The sequence below is a fragment of the Bactrocera dorsalis genome, chromosome 1 (assembly GCF_023373825.1).
Source record: "Bactrocera dorsalis isolate Fly_Bdor chromosome 1, ASM2337382v1, whole genome shotgun sequence".
In the NCBI taxonomy this organism is placed as follows: domain Eukaryota; kingdom Metazoa; phylum Arthropoda; class Insecta; order Diptera; family Tephritidae; genus Bactrocera; species Bactrocera dorsalis.
In genome coordinates, this window is record NC_064303.1 from 52,260,852 (window position 1) to 52,281,303 (window position 20,452).

General features: G+C 39.2%; 1 protein-coding gene across 1 annotated transcript; it reads right to left on the reverse strand.

The window, feature by feature from the left end:
* Nucleotides 1-8,530: 8,530 nt before the first annotated feature.
* Nucleotides 8,531-9,507, reverse strand: LOC125775562 (uncharacterized). The gene is made up of 2 exons (XM_049446215.1): nt 9,374-9,507; nt 8,531-9,303 (listed from the first exon to the last, which is right to left on the reverse strand). Exons 1-2 carry the CDS (start codon nt 9,396-9,398, stop codon nt 8,774-8,776), a joined length of 555 nt encoding a protein of 184 aa, XP_049302172.1. The 5' UTR covers nt 9,399-9,507; the 3' UTR covers nt 8,531-8,773.
* Nucleotides 9,508-20,452: the final 10,945 nt, after the last annotated feature.

A 20,452-nucleotide genomic window follows, 5' to 3' on the forward strand; every position in this document is an offset into this window, starting at 1 on the left:
GCCAGTCGGGGACCCCAAGAACTCATAGGAATTTCTAAGGACCCGGCTGTATGAATGACATGTTTTATCGTAAATCCATTCGTGAACGAAATCGTAAACGAAAACACGGTCGAAAACCAGGAATATAAATATATAGTGTATAACAACCATGTTTTACGATGAATGCTATAGCACTATATCTGACATGAACTATGCTGACTATCAAGGCAAGCCCAGAATGTCAGACACAGTGCATGTGGGATTTTAGTCGCCTTTTACGACAGGCATGCCTTACCGCGGGAATATTCTTTTCCCAACCCCGCAGGGAAGGGAACTGTGGGACGGCATTTCAAGCTCCTTACGTACGGCTACAACCGAAACCATTGGTTTTCGGTAAATGCTAAATAACAACTGGTACGATGAGGAGTGCCGTTTCGCAGTGGAGAGAAAGCAATAGACCACAACACGAGATGGGATAGATACCCAGAGTTGAAGAAGGAAGCGAGATGCATTTGCAGACAAAAGATGAGAGAGGTCGAAATGAGTGAGTACGAACTAGCCGACAAGGGTAATGCTTGAAAATTCTACGAAAAGATGCCAGGACTAACACAAGGTTTTAAGATCGGCGCATACTCTTCTGGAACCCAGATAGGTGTTCTAGTGACAGAAGCCCAGAGCATACTAAAATTATGGAGAGACCACTGCCTACTGAATGGCAGTGAAAGTCTAACACCACAAGACGGCGAACCCGATTCCTCATTAGTAGACGATGGAGCAGACGTTCCATTGCCCGACCATGAAAAAGTTCGAATAATAATTACCCGTCCGAAAAACAACAATGCAGCGGGGCAAATGGATTCCTGGCCAAACTTTACAAAAACGGCGTCGAAGAAATGATAAGTAGCATGCATCAGCTTCTTTGTAACATATGGTTCGACGGAAGCATGCCCAATGATAGGAATTTAAGTGTGCTCTGATTAATCAAGAAAAAGGAAGACAGCACAATCTTCGTTAACTACCGTGGGATAAGCCTCCTCAACATCGCGTATAAGGTTCTATCGAGCGTATTGTGTGAAAGATTAAAGCCCATTGCCAACAAACTGATTGGACCTTATCATTGTGGCTTAAGACATGCCAGGGGAAGCAGAGAAAGAGGAAGGCCTCTACACCGTTGGAAGGATCAAGTGGAGAAGGACCAGGCTTCGCTTGGATTAGGCAATTGGAGCCACCTTGCGAAAAAAAGAATGACGCGCTGTTGTTATCTTGGCTATAACCGCGTAAACGGTGTTTACGCCAGTAAAAAAGAAATCGTTAGAAGTATTTCGAACATGAAGAGTCTTTACAATTTTCTATTTCTAAAAATATATTTTTTGAGTGATTTTAAAATTTTGATACGTTTTGCCCCTCTTCCTTCAAAACCTTCTTTAAAACCAAGCAATATTCTTGGTAACTACCAAAAACAAGGAAACTGAGAACTTGCGGTAATGTTCCTTCATCTAATTAAAAAGTGATTCCCTTTAAACATTGTAACAAAAGATCAACCGGAAATTGTAATTAAATTCCCCGGCTAAATAATGTTTCCATAAAATGTATTTTTCTAAAGTGGTAGAACGGTTCTCCTTATTTACTATAAATTGCCTTATCTTTTCAAATTTGGCAGCGAAGAAACTCGTTTCTTTTACGAAAGGTATTCCATTTTCATAATTCCAAAGTTTCGTCACTTTTGGAAGATTAAAAGACACATTAAATAAGTTATTTCAATAAATTGATGAATGTCGATATTTTACCTGCTCAAGTGTGAAGCTATGAGATGCCATTCTGTAAGTAAAGCACAAACGAAGTTCATAGCTCATGTACCTTAATGTTACTGAAATGACGTACTTTGTTCCCGCGTCATACTAGTGTCATTTTTTTCTTACTCAATTCAAAGTATGCAAAAAAATTAACATACTTGTACCTTAAAGCTACCAGTTTTTTTAAATGAATAATTATATTGTACTAGCTGTTACCCTGTGCACTTAACTACACCTAAATCGCTTAAAACTCTTAAGGGTTTTTACTTTGTGTTTTATTTATTGTTGTAAAACTGTTACTTATTTATAAAAAATTTATAAAACATATTGGTACACAACATTTTTGGTTTGTCCACCTGGCGCGTAAATGAATAAGCACCTTGGTGTTCCTACTCTCGAGCATGCGACGAACAATTGGCCGTGGGAGAAGCACGGTTCTTCCAAATTGACGTCGCACACTTGAAACGTTTGCCCTTGCGATTTGTTGATATTCATCGCAAAGGCAAGACGTACTGGGAACTGCAAGCGCTAAATTCAAACGGCATGTCCGTTAGAATCATGGGAATGCGTGGTAAGAGTACAACTTCACCTGCTCCTTGCCATTTAGTATTGTTGCTTCAACCAAATTTGCCACAATTTTTTGACTGAAAGTCTTGTGCCATTACACAAAGTCGGTGGCTTCAGATTTCGTAGAAGTATAATGGGTGAACCGACTTTCAGGACCAAACGATGCGGTGGCAGACCGGGGGGATTCAAAGAATTGAGTTGGATAATTGACTACTTCATCTTGATTCAAAACGCTATTCAATCGATGTATATGTTGTAGCTTCTCCTGGCAGTTTTTCTTGAATGGCAAAATTGATTTCGTTGACGTGTACAACAATATTCGGAAATACACTTTCAATCAATTCTTCTTTCGATTGTAAAAGTGTACCTAAGTTGTTCGGCAATGTGATCAAACTGGTATCATCGATTGGTATTTTGCCTTCGCCAATGTCCAACAACTGCTTCGAAAACGCCGCTACGGATCGATCATTTTGCAATTGGACTCGCATGTTGATAGTAAGAGTCAGCCTTTGAACATGTCTCCACAAAACTGACGATTTTAAACATGCGTTTATTTCGTCGGCAGGAGTTAATCGAGGAATGACTGGCAAAGTTTGCCGAAAATCGTCGGATAATAAGACTAATGCTCCGCCAAAAAGTTGTTGCTTTTGGCGTAAATCTTGCATTGTTCTATTGAATGCTTCTAATGACTTTTTGTTAGCCATTGGGCACTCATCCCATAGAACTATTCCAGCTCCTCGCAAAACTTTTGCCATTGCTGAATTCCTCGATATGTTGCACGTTGGTGTTTCAACGACTTGGATGTTCAACGGTAATTTCAACGCAGAATGTGCTGTTCGGCCGCCATCAAGTAGAGTAGCAGCGATGCCTGACGAAGCAATTGCCAGCGCAATTTTCTGCTGTGACCGTATAGTTGCAAGAATCAAAGAGATCACAAACGTTTTCCCTGTACCACCGGGCGCATCCGGAAAGTAGAATCCACCGGCGTTATTGTCAACCGCTCGTGTAATCTTATCATAAGCATTTTTCTGCTGAATATTCAATTTGGTAATGATAGCTTGTATGAAAGCACGCAATTCATTGCAATCGTATTGTTGTTCACGTTGAAGCTCATGGTCAAGCATATCCATCACTGAACGATTGGGCGCAGTTATGCCAAGTTGCGCTAATGCCTTATTCGCAATTGTAAGGCACAGATCTTCAACCAATATCAAAGCATCATTATACATTTGTAATGTATGTATATAGCAAGTCTGCTCGATTACGCACCATAATTAATGAGTCCTCGGTCATGCAGGCTTTGTACTTATTCCACAGTTCTTGCGGATTTGACGGAAGGCATGTAGATATTATTATGGCGAATAGTACGCGTATTTGTTTTGGATGAGATGTGAGTGATGCGTCATGAAGTGCGGTGTCCCAATGCATATCATCTTCTAACAAATGCAATCGCTGACATGCTTCAAGATACGTCGCACACAACTGACCGTTAACAGTTTTCAAATCATCAAATGATCTTGGTCCGCGCACGTTGACTAATAGTAGACGCAAATAGAAACATTCGGCGTTGTTCGGATGGATGGTGTAAATGCGTCCTATGGCATCGGTTTTACGGACATTTGGATAACCGTCAACACGCTCCCCTTGCTTTCGTCGTTGAAATGTTTTCGATGATGGATTCCAAGTGAAATATTGTGGTATTTCGGAATATAGTGATGTTCTTGCAAATTCATCGTTTTCACACAACTCGAAAAAGGTAGTTAGTGTTGTCCCCGGTGGTCGTGCTGCGCTCTGTTGTACATTGTCTGCAGTGAAGTAAACGCGTTGACCATTTTCGAGATGAACTGCCAAATGAAGAACAACGGGATGCCGGTCATGTATTGGGAACGATAAAATGCGTCATACCGCTTCATTGCTGCTTATATAACGGCCCATTTGGTATTGCTGAATTTCATCTATTCTCTGATAACCACTCCGAAAACTGCTATATCACTGCCTTTATTTACGTATTTGCAGATGTATTTGATCGATTTGACAGAGTTGCAATATTCTACGTTGATGTGCATCAACGTCTTGATTCCGAACTTTTATGACCGTTGAATTACCGCCATCTTCAGCGGATCGACGCCGATATAATGGATATCCGTCATTTCCAGTGATTGTATCATCAACTAAAGCTCTAGGATAGCGCTTTGAATACTTATTGTCAATCATGCATGGTGACGTTGGATTAATAGCGCCGCAAGGGCCGTGGATCATGTTTTTTGTTACAACGTTGAACAATTGTGGGTCGATTGCTTCATCTGGAATTTCCGCTGAGATGACTTTATCAATCTGATCTGGTCGTATTTTTTCGAACTAACCAAATCAAGATGTGTGCATGCGGTAATCCTCTTTTCTGCCATTTGATCGAGTACATCCAGCATCGAACTTCTCCAAAAACACAAAGTTTCACAATTAAATCCATCATTGCTTTTTGCTTTTTCCTGAATACATGTGCTGTTAAGTCGTGACGATCAAATGTTGATTGACCGGGGAACAAATGGCATTTGATGTCATTCCACTTGGGATTGCACGTGAACGTTATGAACAGATCCGGACTGCCGTAATGGCGCACATACGACATCGGATCTTGCGTATACTCGTGCATATGGCGCGGACTGCCGATGTATGTGGCTGGCAATATTGTCAGACGTCCAATGCTATTCACATTTGCATCATTCATCACGGCATCTCTCAAATGGATGTACTCTTCAGAACGCAATTTCGCTTGGTTGAATCGAATAAAGTGGACACGTTCGGTCTCGATCTTCGCATGCATATCATCTAAATACTGATGGAAAAGCTTGCGACATTTCAAGATGTAGTTGTCTTCTTGCACTGAGTTTTTTTGGTGTTTCTTTGGCTATAAATGAACAATACACAAAATATTGAATCGGTAGTAACATTTCTTCGATTTATCAATCGCATATTGATGTGATAGCCGTCATCACCTCTCCAGAATAATATCGGATACTGTAATGCATTATAACTACGGTGTAGCTCGGAAACACGCTGAAGGTGTTCGTTTCTACGGTGCAGTACAATATCTCGCGATTCAAACTGTTCGCCAACAATGACGATTACCAACTCATCGATTGTTGGTGCGTTGAATCGTCTGGCATGCTGCCCCATCGGCATTTTGTCTGCTCTGATGACGATTCGATGGTTATCGAATCAATTCAGGAAAAAACGATCAACATGCGATGTCAGTGTTTTTTTTTTATTAATTGTAAACATCTGCCAGTTGTTTCTGTTTATTAGTAAAAGGCATTTGACAGGACTGCCAATCTATCGGCAAAACATTATTTCAGGAGAATTTGTATAGGCGGGATGTATCATTTTTTTTTTTTTGCAAAACGTGCAATGATACACCCATTAAATTTCTTATGTGCACCCTCCAAACGGACCCCAATCACCCCTGAAAATTTCATTGAAATCGGGCAAGCCGTCTAGGAGGAGTATGCGAACAGGAAGTTTTGCCACTTAATTTTATACATATACTAGCTGTTACCCTGTGTGCCTCGCTACACCTAAATCGATTAAAACTCTTAAGGGTTTTTACTCTGTGTTTTATTTATTGTTGTAAAACTGTTACTTATTTATAAAATATATTGGTATACAACATTTTTGGTTTTCCACCTGGCGCGTAAATGAATAAGCACCTTGGTGTTCCCACTCTCGAGCATGCGACGAACAATTGGCCGTGGGAGAAGCACGGTTCTTTCAAATTGACGCCGCACACTTGAAACGTTTGCCCTTGCGATTTGTTGATGGTCATCGCAAAGGCAAGACGTACTGGGAACGCCAAGCGCTTAAATTCAAACGGCATGTCCGTTGGAATCATGGGAATGCGTGGTAAGAGTACGACATCACCTGCTGCCTTGCCATTTAGTATTGTTGCTTCAATCAAATTTGGCCACAATTTTTTGACTGAAAGCGTTGTGCATTACACAAAGTCGGTGGATTAAGATTTCGTAGAAGTATAATGGGTGAACCGACTTTCAGGACCAAACGATGCGGTGGCAGACCGGGGGGATTCAAAGAATTCAAGAACTCAGTTGGATAATTGACTACTTCATCTTGATTCAAAACGCTATCAATCGATATATATGTTGTGGCTTCTCCTGGCAGTTTTTCTTGAATGGCAAAATTGATTTCGTTCACGTGTACATTTTTTGGTGCCAATATTGCGCGTTCACTTAAATAATCGTTGCGTTGATAGTATTCAACAATATTCGGAAATACACTTTCAATCAATTCTTCTTTCGATTGTAAAAGTGTACAAAAGTTGTTCAGCAATGTGATCAAACCGGTATCATCGATTGGTATTTTGCCTTCGCCAATGTCCAACAACTGCTTCGAAAACGCCGCTGCGGATCGATCATTTTGCAATTGGACTCGCATGTTGATGGTAAGAGTCAGCCTTTGAACATGTCTCCACAAAACTGACGATTTTAAACATGCGTTTATTTCGTCGGCAGGAGTTGATCGAGGAATGACTGGCAAAGTTTGCCGAAAATCGTCGGATAATAAGACTAATGCTCCGCCAAAAAGTTGTTGCTTTTGGCGTAAATCTTGCATTGTTCTATTGAATGCTTCTAATGACTTTTTGTTAGCCATTGGGCACTCGTCCCATAGAACTATTCCAGCTCCTTGCAAAACTTTTGCCATTGCTGAATTCCTCGATATGTTGCACGTTGGTGTTTCAACGACTTGGATGTTCAACGGTAATTTCAACGCAGAATGTGCTGTTCGGCCGCCATCAAGTAGAGTAGCAGCGATGCCTGACGAAGCAATTGCCAGCGCAATTTCCTGCTGTGACCGTATAGTAGCAAGAATCAAAGAGATCAGAAACGTTTTCCCTGTACCACCGGGCGCATCCAGAAAGAAGAATCCACCGGCGTTATTGTCAACCGCTCGTGTAATCTTATCATAAGCATTTTTCTGCTGAATATTTAATTTGGTAATGTTAGCTTGTATGAAAGCACGCATTCATTGCAATCGTATTGTTGTTCACGTTGAAGCTCATGGTCAAGCATATCAATCACTGAACGATTGGGCACAGTTATGCTAAGTTGCGCTAATGCCTTATTCGCAATTGTAAGGCACAGATCTTCAACCAATATCAAAGCATCATTATACATTTGTAATGTATATAGCAAGTCTGCGTCCGATGCTCGATTATGCGCCAAAACTAATAAGTCCTCGGTCATGCAGCCTTTGTACTTATTCCACAGTTCTTGCGGATTTGACGGAAGGCATGTAGATATTATTATTGCGAATAATACGCGTATTTGTTTTGGATGAGATGTGAGTGATGCGTCATGAAGTGCGGTGTCCCAATGCATATCATCTTCTAATAAATGCAATCGCTGACATGCTTGACGATACGTCACACACAACTGACCGTCAACAGTTTTTAAATCATCAAATGATCTTGGTCCGCGCACGTTGACTAATAGTAGACGCAAATAGAAACATTCGGCGTTGTTCGGATGGATGGTGTAAATGCGTCCTATGGCATCGGTTTTACGGACATTTGGATAACCGTCAACACGCTCCCCTTGCTTTCGTCGTTGAAATGTTTTCGATGATGGATTCCAAGTGAAATATTGTGGTATTTCGGAATATAGCAATGTTCTTGCAAATTCATCGGTTTCACACAACTCGAAAAAGGTAGTAAGTGTTGTCCGCGGTGGTCGTGCTGCGCTCTGTTGTATATTGTCTGCAGTGAAATAAACGCGTTGACCATTTTCGAGATGAACTGCCAAATGAAGAACAACGGGATGCCAGTCGTGTATTGGAAACGATAAAATGCGCCATACCGCTTCGTTGCTGCTTATATAACGGCCCATTTGGTATTGCTGAATTTCATCGATTGTCTGATAATCAGCCACTCCGAAAACTGCTATATCACTGCCCTTATTTACGTATTTGCAGATGTATTTAATCGATTTGACAGAGTTGCAATATTCTACATTGATGTGCGCTTCGAAAATGTTTGACAACTATGGTGAATACGGCACGACCCAACGATTATCAACATCAACGTCTTGATCCCGAACTTTTATGACCGTTGAATTACCACCATCTTCAGCGGATCGACGCCGATATAATGGATATCCGTCATTTCCAGTGATTGTATCATCAACTAAAGCTCTAGGATAGCGCTTTGAACACTTATTGTCAATCATGCATGGTGACGTTGGATTAATAGCGCCTCAAGGGCCGTGGATCATGTTTTTTGTTACAACGTCGAACAATTGTGGGTCGATTGCTTCATCTGGAATTTCCGCTGAGATGACTTTGTCAATCTGATCTGGTCGTATTTTGCGAACTAACCAAATCAAGATGTGTGTATGCGGTAATCCTCTTTTCTGCCATTCGATCGACTACATCCAGCATCGAACTTCTCCAAAAACACAAAGTTTCACAATTAAATCCATCATTGCTTTTTGCTTTTCCCTGAATGCACGTGCTGTCAAGTCGTGACGATCAGTTGTTGATTGACCGGGGAACAAATGGCATTTGATGTCATTCCACTTGGGATTGCACGTGAGCGTTATGAACAGATCCGGTCTGCCGTAATGGCGCACATACGACATCGCATCTTGCGCATACTCGTGCATATGGCGCGGACTGCCGATGTATGTGGCTGGCAATATTGTCAGACGTCCAATGCTATTCACATTTGCATCATTCATTACGGCGTCTCTCAAATGGATGTACTCTTCAGAACGCAATTTCGCTTGGTTGAATCGAATAAAGTTGACACGTTCGGTCTCGATCTCCGCATACATGTCAACCAAATACTGATAGAAAAGCTTGCGACATTTCAGGATGTAGTTATCTTCTTGCGGACGAATCATTATTCTGTACGAATAGAAGTTCATCGCACTGAGTTTTTTCGGTGTTTCTTGGCCTGTAAATGAACAATACACAAAATATTGAATCGTAAGTAGCATTTCTTCTCAGAAATTGTACTTTTTTACCAGTAGTTGGATTCATCAATCGCATATTGATGTGATAGCCGTCATCACCTCTCCACAATAATATCGGATATTGTAATGCATCATAACTACGGTGTAGCTCGGAAACACGCTGAAGTTGTTCGTTTCTACGGTGCAGTACAATATCTCGCGATTCAAACTGTTCGCCAACAATGACGATTGCCACCTCATCGATTGTTGGTGCGTTGAATCGTCTGGCATGCTGCCCCATCGGCATTTTGTCTGCTCTGATGACGATTCGATGGTTATCAGACGGCATGCGGTCCAATGCGATTTTGAACAATCGAATCAATTCATTGTGCTCATTGAGAAATCTTTGCAAATTTAGTACGATTTCTCGAATTGTGCCGGTCGCAATTTTACATCGTTGATTTAGTTGGTCAGTTTCATTACCGATGAAATATATTTGCAAAAATTGATAGTTGGCATCGACAAATGGTATGAGCGAGCCTGCTCGATGGTATATTTGTCCCTGAATCTGCAGAATAAAAATGTCAAATGTTTCACTGGAAATTCCATGCAAAGTAATCACCTTGAACGTGGGCATAAATGGATCTCTAATGATCTTTGTGGCACCAAAAGAAGTCATTTGAAAGCATGAATTGTACGCTTGTATGTTCTGCAAGAAATGCTTAGACGTCGGCGATTCTCCAGTGAGCAAGGAATGTAATGGTTCTGGTGGCGGTTCCAATGCAGGCAGTTTCATTTTGCAACTGGAGCAGCACATGCCAGCTGTTTCTCCTCGAAATTTCGCTGCATTGCAAAGCGTACAAATAATATCCATTGCTCCGATGGCACCATGCAGGCTGTAGTCGCAGTCAGGATCGTAGTGAAAGCCAACATGTTCCATTTGATCGCGAAGGCGGACAGGAACTCGGCCTTGACGGTAATTTGGCCGTTGATTGTCGGCGAATTCAGCTCTAATCTGTGCACGCCGCTCTCTGTACACCGCTCTACCTCGGGCATTCACTTGAGCGCGTTGCTCTTCGCTGTGATTTCTTCTTAATATTGACATTCGACGTGAATCACTCGTATGCCTGCCAACCGTATTACGTTGGCGCAGTCGAGGCATTTTCTAGAGTATGCATATTTGAAGTACATAAATAAAAATGTAAAAATTAACCTAAAACTACATCTTAAACTACACACGCATATGCAATAAGACCCACCAACAGTGTATTTGCAAACCGCATGGAAGTACTAACGAAACAATAACAATACTCACTTGCTTTGTGTGTGTTGCACACAAAATCGGTTCGAATAAATGTAGCAAATCGATGGAACTAAATCTGGAAAAAACACACAATGTTGAAACACTTTTTTTTTACACACACCGCGCATTTTCAAGCGACAATCGAACCGCATGGCATCACATACGAAACAACAACAATACTCACTTGCTTTGTGTTGTACGCAGAATGTTAATCACGTTGAAATCAGAGAAAAATACACACAATTTTAAAATATGTCAATAGAAAGAACAAAAAGGCAAATACGATCAACATGCGATGTCAATGTTTTTTATTAGTTGTAAACATCCGCCAGTTGTTTCTGTTTATTAGAAAGGAATTAAAAGGCATTTGACAGGACTACCAATCTTGCGGCAAAACATTATTTCATGAGAATTTGTATAGGCGGGATGTATCATTTTATTTTATTTTTTTTTTTGCAAAACGCGCAATGATACACACATTAAATTTCTTATGTGCACCCTCCAAACAGACCCCAATCACCCCTGAAAATTTCATTGAAATCGGGCAAGCCGTCTAGGAGGAGTATGCGAACAGGAAGTTTTGCCACTTAATTTTATATATATAGATATAGATAAAATTCGTAAATAAGGCATTCACTTGTGTTCACTAAACTTAGAATTGAAATAACGTGTTATTGTGTTACAGAATAAATAACCTCCAATTGTAAAAAACGTTTCGTACCAGTGATGTCACATTAACACTAGATATACCAGACCAGTCAAAATGACTGTTTTCGGTATTTCAATTTAAAATTCCTATTATGTGTAAAATTTTTTTCATAAAGATAGCATGAATTTTCTAGTTATAACTAAAGAATTAATTTTATAAAGTTTATATTACTGTATATACTATATGTATATATTTAAAAGTAAATAAAGATTGGAAACCCCATTAAACACTTCCTTTTTAATAACAGTAATTTTGACTGGTTTGATGCTCGAAAATTCCACGAAATTATAAGTCGAGTAACACAAGGTTTCAAGACCGAAGCATACTCTTTTAGAACCCCCAGAGCTGATCTAGTGACTGATGTTACGAGCATACTGAAATTATTGAGGGAATACTTCTTCAGCCTGCTGAACGTAAAAGTGCAAAATCTGGATATGACCAACTCGGTTCCCCAATCGATGACGGTGGAATTGATGTTCCATTGCCCAACTATGATCAAGTTCGAATAGAAATTACTCTAACTAACTTTACTAACAAACCGGTAGGAATGGATTGATTGTCGGCCGATATGGTCGAAGGACTGACAAGGTGCATAAAAGCGGACCTAAAAATCTGTTAAAATGGCCCTGAAATTAGCGCTTTTAATATCGCATATAAATTTCTATCATTATTAATATGACTTTAACCATTGTAATTATATAATTGACCAGATATTCATCGTACGCCATATCGTGGATAAGTCCCATGAAAAGACACATTACCTCTTCATCGATTTTAAACCTACTTTCGACAGCAGAGAAAAGAGTTGCCTCTATACCGCTATGACTGAATTTGGTATATCCGCGAAACCAATACGTACACTGTGGTATTTTAAAACTTAAAAACAAACTTTAGCAAAAAAGAGTTAAGACTGGGTTTCTTGCTATCGTGTAACTTCTTCAATTCCTTTCTGGAGAAAATAGCACTGCAGAACTAAATAGAGAAGATACAATCTACGGCTGATGTATGATGATATTGATCTTTTTGGCCTCAACAACTGCCGCGTTAATTCTGCTGATTGATTGACCGTTGAGCATTAGCAGTAGCGAATACAACAAACGATGAAACGATATACATATACGGCGAGATTTACATAGTTCATTGAGTCAAGAGCCAGTTGCTAAGTTAGCAAGCTCATGTTGCCGTATAGATAAGAACACGCCAGTTTTGAAAGTGTTCAATAGAATAACCGCCGGTAGGCACAGAGGAAGAAATTAGGTGAAGACCTGCTGTGATAATTTTTTGGGAGTTGCTAGGTAATTTAATAATATGTATAATTTAAGCGCAGAAATTTCATTTCGGATGTCAATTAAACCAATAGTGATTTGGAACTGGCTTCAAAAATCTGTCACCATTCTTCAATGATAAGCATTCCGTAAACGTAGAATTAGCATTTCTAATTCTATTTATTTATTTATTACCAGGATACAAAGTATATACATAATGGAACTTTAGTTGCGACAATGGCCACTTGTTTGAAACTGGTGGCGCAATGTTGAATTTTACTGTGTTGTAGTTCTAAAAGCATCGTATAATAAAAAACCAAATCAAAATAAAGTGTTCTTATAACTTCCTGGGAAATAACTCAAATAAATCCAAGGAACTCTCGATTGCAATAATACCAATCGTTGGAGATTAGCAGCCATCGGTGGACCACAAACTTTATCAGACCCGCTCGAATAGAACTTCCAGGAGGTATGGACCCTATCAGAAAGAGTGCTCACATTAATTATAATATAAGATAACTATTCAGGTAAACTCACTGACGAAAATTAATAAAAAAATATCGTGAAAGAATTATATGCAATTTGTAAGCAAATTATAGAAAAAGTGAAAAATAATAGAAATAAGAAATAATCATAAGACTAGATTCACACACAGAAGCAACAATATGTACAATGTACATATATTGCGTGGACTGTGAAGCTTTAAGTGATAATTGCTTCATATTGTATTATATTATTGTGTAATAATAACTTTACTATAATCAAAGAGAATACATATATTTAGAATTTTCAAATATTTCGGAGTTACAAATTGAAGTGAACTAAAAATAGAATTATATTGAAAGTTTTACCTTTGCTTATCTAATGACAACAGATTAAAATTCACAACTACCAGTACTTCTACAAAGTCTTAATCACAAACCAACAGATTTTGCTTCGACCTAATCGCAAAAACTTAACCCACATTATCAAGAAGACTTTTCTGATCTGGACAGAGTACCAGATATTGTGAAGAGCATTCAAGATTTTTCTGGTGATCCAGCATGATTTAATTCAGTGAGAAAAGGTGTAGAAAGTATTCTACAAATTTATTCCGATGATGCCGAATTATGCACCCCTAAATATTACGCCATCCTTCATACAATCCGAGTCAAGATGAAGTATTAGACTCTTACAATGTACCTTAGAACTGGGATATACTACTGTGCCCAAAAAAGGTGAGTTGAGGTGACATTGTATTTATTTTGAAAATTCTTTATTTATTCTTCCAAATCAATTTCATCCCCTTCAAAGTAATCCCCTCCCGATGCAATGCACTTATGCCAACGGATTTTCCAATTTTCGAAACACTGGTTGTAGTCACTTTCCGGGATGGCCTTCAGTTCCGTCTACGCTGCGAGATAGAGGAGATCGTATAAAAACGGTGTCCCCGGAGCGGTCTTTTGAGCTTGGTGAACATCCAGAAGTCGCACGGCGCCAGATCAGGTAAATACGGTGGTTGCGGAACGATATGGGTTGAGTTTTTGGCGAAATGATCACGAGGGCAGTATGGGATGGTGCATTATCGTGGTGTAAAAACCAAAAATTGTCTTTCCACAATTCCGTTTTTTTAGGCGGATAGCGTTACGCAAACGACGCATAACGTTCAAATAATATTCCTTGTTGACTGTCTGACCGGTTGGAAGGAATTCATAATGCACAACACCACGATAATCGAAGAAAACAGTCAACATGACCTCGATTTTTGAGCGACTTTGGCGCGATTTTTTTGGTTTCGGCTCTCCTTTGGCACGATATTCGCTCGATTGATCGGTTGTTTCGGGGTCGTAAGCATAGATCCAAGTCTCATCGCCAGTTATAATGCATTTCATGACATGTTGGTAGTCGGAAAGCATCGTTTCACACACTTCAACGCGACGCCTTTTTACCAAAAAATTCAATGTTTTCGGTACCAGTCGAGATTTAACGCGCTTGAGACCCAAAACATCCTTCAAAATGGTATTGGCTGAGCCTTTCGATATGCCAACTTCATCAGCAAGATCCCTAATTGTTAATCGATGGTTTTTCAACACCAAATCTTTGATTTGTTGAACGTGAGCTTCGTCGGTTGAAGTTGATGGTCGCTCTGGACGCTCTTCGTCTTCGACACGTTCACGGCCGGCTTGGAACTCACTATACCATTTGTAAACATTTTTTTAGACATAGCCTCACCACCAAAGGCTTTCTGCACCATCTTCAACGTATCCACAGCAGAAAATTATTCCGTAAACAAAATTTAATGCAAATTCTTTGCTCAACAAATTTCGACATCGCAAAAAACGAAAAACTCACTTATACCAGATATGTAGTTCAGTGGGCAAGGTTAGACCATATAAATTCTTTGCTTTAAATGAAGTCGAGCTAAATGATATTAGAAAATTATTTGAATCGAGCAATATGCCGTCATTGTCAATAGAGGATATGTTAGAATTTTCCGATGTACGAGGTGTGTTCAAAAAGTATCGCGAATTTTGTGTTTTTTCAAAAATTATTTATTTATTCATGAATATCTATTTTGTCCCCTTCAAAGTAATCCCCATGACTTGTGCCAACGGTTTTTCCAATCTTCGAAGCACTTCAAAAAATCATTTTTTTTTATCTTCTTTAGCTCCTCTTTCGATGCCGTCTTTATCTCGTCAAGAGAAGCGTAACGTAACTTTCATGGGCCTCTTCAATTTAGGGAACAAGAAGAAGTCACAGCAGGCCAGATCTGGGGAATACGGTGGCTGCGGCATCATTAATGTGTTGTTTTTGGCCAAAAAGTCGCGCACAAGCAACGATGTGTGTGAGCAGGGGCGTTATCGTGGTGCAAAAGCCAATTTTTGTTCTTCCACAAATCCGGTAATATTCCTTATTGACCGTTCTTCCCTGTGGCAAGAACTCATGATGCACCACGCCCCTGCAATCGAAGAAAACTATCAGTTACGATTCGCGATACTTTTTGAACACACCCCGTATATATTTTACACAATTTGCATTGTTAAGATACCGAACTTTGATAAAACCAATTGCCCAAATTTTCTCCTAAAGCCAATTGTTAAAATAATTCAGTTATCCAAAACAAAATATATACAAGGAGCGTTCCTAAGTAAACAGGACTTTTTGAATCTAGCGCCCCCTGGTGGCGCCATCTATATTTGGACTGGTGCGTTAGAACGTTTTCAACGTGGTCGTGAGGACATAAATGATGATCAAATTTGTGGGCCAATCAAAATTCGTAATCACCAGAAATTCCATCGAAACTGTGCATTCATCAAAAATCAGTCGAAATCATCATTGAAATTCGTGGAAATGGAATTGAACATCTCCAAAAATCGATTTGTCTCATTTTGACAGAACATTTGGGCTGAATGGTTTGTTCCGCACAAATTGACTGACGACCAAAAATTGCTTAGAATCTAACATTCGAAGGACATAATTGTGACTGATTATTTGTCCACAAATCACATTTTAACCATTAACAACTGTTAAGTAAAAGTTATTGCTACGCTGCGTCACTTATTCCTTACCTCGAGTGGGGTGTAATAAGTGATAGGCACTGTTATTTTACTTGATATATTTCATTTTATGTTTTCTTTTACCTCTTACCACTGGTAGCTGCCATGGTGTTTTTCCTTTACAGATAAGGTGTTTGTTTAGGCTTATTGTACACCTATTCAGCTGAGCTTGGGATATATGTAAAACAATACGAATTAATCCCAAAGTTATAAATTAAAAATTCATTTCTTAATTTCGCTTTTACGACACGTCCTTTATATTCGGAAGGAATGGCTATCAATTTTAAAAATTTCCGATGACTCACTCTGCATCAATGGTATATCTCCTTTAATTATTAATGTTTGGTCAATAATAATACCTCTTGCTTCCATGAGATTGTAAAGATCACGTAGTTGACTCTCGCTTCGGTATCCAGGGATTTGAAGTTTTGCTGGTAATTTTTCTTTAATGAGTATCAATTCTTCATTCAGTTGTAAGGGAGTTAAAAGAGCTGGCTTAATTTTTCCATGATTCAAATCGATTAGTAATTCAGTTATGGATCTTTGTGTGTTTTCACATTCGCTCATAAGAATGTTAATTTGTGTTACCAGCATTTGAACTTGTATAGCCATTTTATCTCTATTAACATCTTTTATTATCTCAGAATCATACTTATTAATTTGAGTTTAAAGTTTTGTAAATTGTTCATTTACTTCATATACTTATATTCTTGTTGATAATATTTGCTGTCGAATTGATTACAGAACTTCAAGCCTTGAAACCTTCTTTTAAATGTCTTTGGTTGAGTAGAGTTTTAAAATTAGATTGAATTTGGTCTTGGTCATCGGCATCCATCAACTCAACATTTGGGCGTATTGTAAATGGAACCAACCCATTCCAAAGGTGCTCTTTTTTGTCTCTTGTTATATACAATCAAGTTGTGATTGTGAGTTATTGCTTCAAGGCGCCTTCCAAGAGATAATGATATGACATTACATGTTTCTTCGAACTGAGTTAAGAGATGACACTGATCTTTTATTCTAGTCAAGCAATTCGGTATTACATTCATCTGTTTAAAATATGTGCGAAGATCATAGTATATTGCCAAATCCCAAGTAGAGGTAATTACGTCCATTCTTCCTAGTGAATCCAGAAATATTGCTGTATTAGCCGGTACTTACCGATCCAATTCTTTTTGGCACTACTTTCAAGGCATTCGCGGTGTAAGACAAAACAGTACCCGAAGTGTAACTCCAATTATATTCGTCTTTGACCTCTTTGTTTTCTTTTGACTATTTGTAGTCTCCTTTACCTGATCCTTCCGGTCTTCTTCTGCTGCGCTTACTAAAGGACACAACTTCTGAATTGGTCTTTTCAACATGCTATTTTGCAGCTTCAACGTTGCCACACGAACGCGACCATCATTTCCCGGTTGAGTTACTATAATTTTAGCAAGAGGCCACTTGGCTGGTTGTGTGTTTTCGTCTTTTAGTATTACCTCATCGCCCACCTTAATATTGTCTGCCGTAGTTTTCTATTTATTTCTTTGCTGAAGTGAACGAAGATATTCATTTTTCCAACGATTCCAAAAATCTCTGAATTTTTTGTGCTAACTTCCATTTGTTTAGTGTAGAGTAGTTGACATCTGGTTCGAGAGATGGAATTGACTTTATTGGTCTTCCAATTTGAAAATGACCTGGTGTTAACGCATTAACGAATAAAATGCCAAGTTATTTTTTCGTTGGCCAAAATTGGTGCTACATCTGAGTTTTGCTTTATCGCTGCTTTAAACTCTTTATCAAGACACTTAATTGGATCAATTATCTGAGTAGATATTTATTAGGTTGTCGATAAATTGACTTTCGGTTTTTGATGTCATTAGTATTGTTGCTGTGTTGATATCTGCAACTGTTGGCAATTGGTTTTCCTCTTACCTCTTGGCGCCGAATCAGCAGGATTATCTTTTGTTTCAAGTTTTTGGATTTCTTCTACTCGGTTTCTAATAAACTTATCTTTGTTTTTGAATGTATCAATACAGCCCAGGATTATTGTAGAATCGCTCCATGTATAAACTTTATGACTTCTTGTGATGATTTTAAAAACTTTATTTATTAATTTCGCCAGCAAATGAGCTGCACAAAGTTCTAGTTTAGGTAATGTTTTCCGATTTTTAAGCGGATTAACTTTTGTTTTTGCAGTTAACAGCTTTACGGAATTTCCAATTTTGACATAAATGACTGCAGCATACGCCTTTCCGGAATCATCACCAAATCCATGAATTTCAAAATCGGATTGCATATGTGTTTCTATCCATCGTGGTATACGCAGGTTTTCCAAATCTTTTATATTTTCTAGGAAGATCGACCTTTCTGATAGCTGCTCATCCCAGCTGCATCCAAAGCTTTTGAATGAATAGCTTTGCTATGATTGTTATTGGTGAGTGCCAACACAGTGGATCAAATATTTGAGCTGTGAAAGAACGCTCCTTTTAGTGGTCTTTTTGGCATTTGTCAAATTAATTCTGAATTGGAATTCGTCTTGTTTTGGATCCCAATATAGTCCAAGAGTTTTCACTGCTTCATTTTCTTTAATTTGAATTATTTCGTTGTCTTCGTGCTATGCTACTGCAGTTTGAAAGCCATTTTCGAAGATGAAATCCAAAGATTTGAAGATGATTGCTGATGCCTTTTCGAATGGCTTGACATTGTTTAACTGAATCTGCGCCAGTGATAAGGTCATCCATATAGAAATTTTCTTTTATTAGTGTTTGGAGCTGTTTATTTGGACATTTATTTGCAATTTCAAACAATGTGCGTACTGCTAAATATGGAGCTGATGCAGTCCCATAAGTCACTGTGGTCAACTTATATTCCTCAATTTTGTTCGAAGGACTTTCGCGCCATAAAATTCTATGATATTCGCAATCCTTTTCAGCAATTTTTATTTCTCTGAACATTTTTTTCACATCAGCAGTGATAACTACTTTCCAAAGTCTCCTACGCCTTTGGCCTGGTTAGGTCTAAACGGTCCCGGTTTTGATGGTTTGAAGGGAGAGATGTGCAAAAGCTTGTTGAAGTTCATTCCTGAATACATGGAGGCTATTTATGATAAGTGCGTTTGGGAGGGATATTTTCCACGTGAGTGAAAAATAGCTAGGGTTGTTCCTCTCTTGAAGTTCCCTGATAAGATCAGGAGCGATCCTCGATCTTATCGGGGCATCAGTCTTCTTCCAGTACTTGGAAAAGTGCTGGAGAGAGTTATGGTGGAACGACTTCAGGAGCTAACGAGGGGTATGTGGTCGGATAGGCAGTTTGGGTTTAGGGAAGGACGCAGTGTTGAGAATGCTTGGATGTTTGTTCAAACTGCTGTTAGGGATAACGTCAACAAATAGGTCCTAGGCATAACGGAGGGAACGGAACCTGTTAAAACCCAACCAAACACCGTACGTTGTGCAACGAGGGATCCGAAGATTTTCGATTTTACCCAATTCAGTATGATTTTCGGGTAAAGATCCGCTCCGATCAACAAGTCAACCTTTTGACTTGTATAGAAATTATTATCCGCTAAGGGGATATTGGGTAACCTTTTTACAACTGAAGACTTAATTGATCTGGATGGAAGCAGTCCAGTCAATTTTGGCAGTACCAAAGCTTCCGCCTCTAGTTTCAAACTTTTGTTACGGAGCGAGCCAATTGTGATCGAGCATACCGATTGAACTCGTCCTGATACGGTATTATTCAATCCTGAAACTCGCGCGTTGACTTTTTTGGTTGCCACATCTAAGCGTTTCTGAAGACTGTTGCTTACGAAGGTGGCTTCAGCTCCCGAATCAATCAGGGCTCTGACAGTGATGGTGCTCTCGTTGTGACATATGGTCACCATGGCTGTACCTAAGAGCATGCTTCGACTGGTAGGCACATTTGAAACATTGGCCTTAATAGAGGCCACATGAGATTTGGTGAAAATCTCAGCAGTGTCTGTGCTGTCAGATATCTGAGCTATTCCCTCACTCTGTTCCCGATGAATCATAGAGTGACGTCTCTGTTTACATTTGGAACAATTAAACAGACTTTTACAATTTTTGACTTCATGTGAGGCCGATAAACAGTTTAGGCAGACGTGGAGTTTTCTGACAGCATTTAACCGTGCGTTAGGCTGCATCTCAATGAATCTTTGACAAGTTATCAAAATGTGCGATTGAGATGAGCACAGTTTACATCTGGTATTGTTTGTCTTGGCGTGATGGGAATTGATGGGCCTGGATCCAATCCTTGATTGCAAGGTTGGTATCGGACCTTCACAATCAGCCGACTTAATATTGGGTTGAGTACTCAACTCGCCTTTGAGATTTGATACTC

Coding starts and splice junctions, on each gene's coding strand:
- LOC125775562 (XM_049446215.1), bottom strand. CDS start 9,398: ATGCGATTGATGAATCCAACTACTG. Junction 9,304..9,373: donor ATTGATGAATCCAACTACTG/GTAAAAAAGTAC, acceptor GTTCATTTACAG/GCCAAGAAACACCGAAAAAA.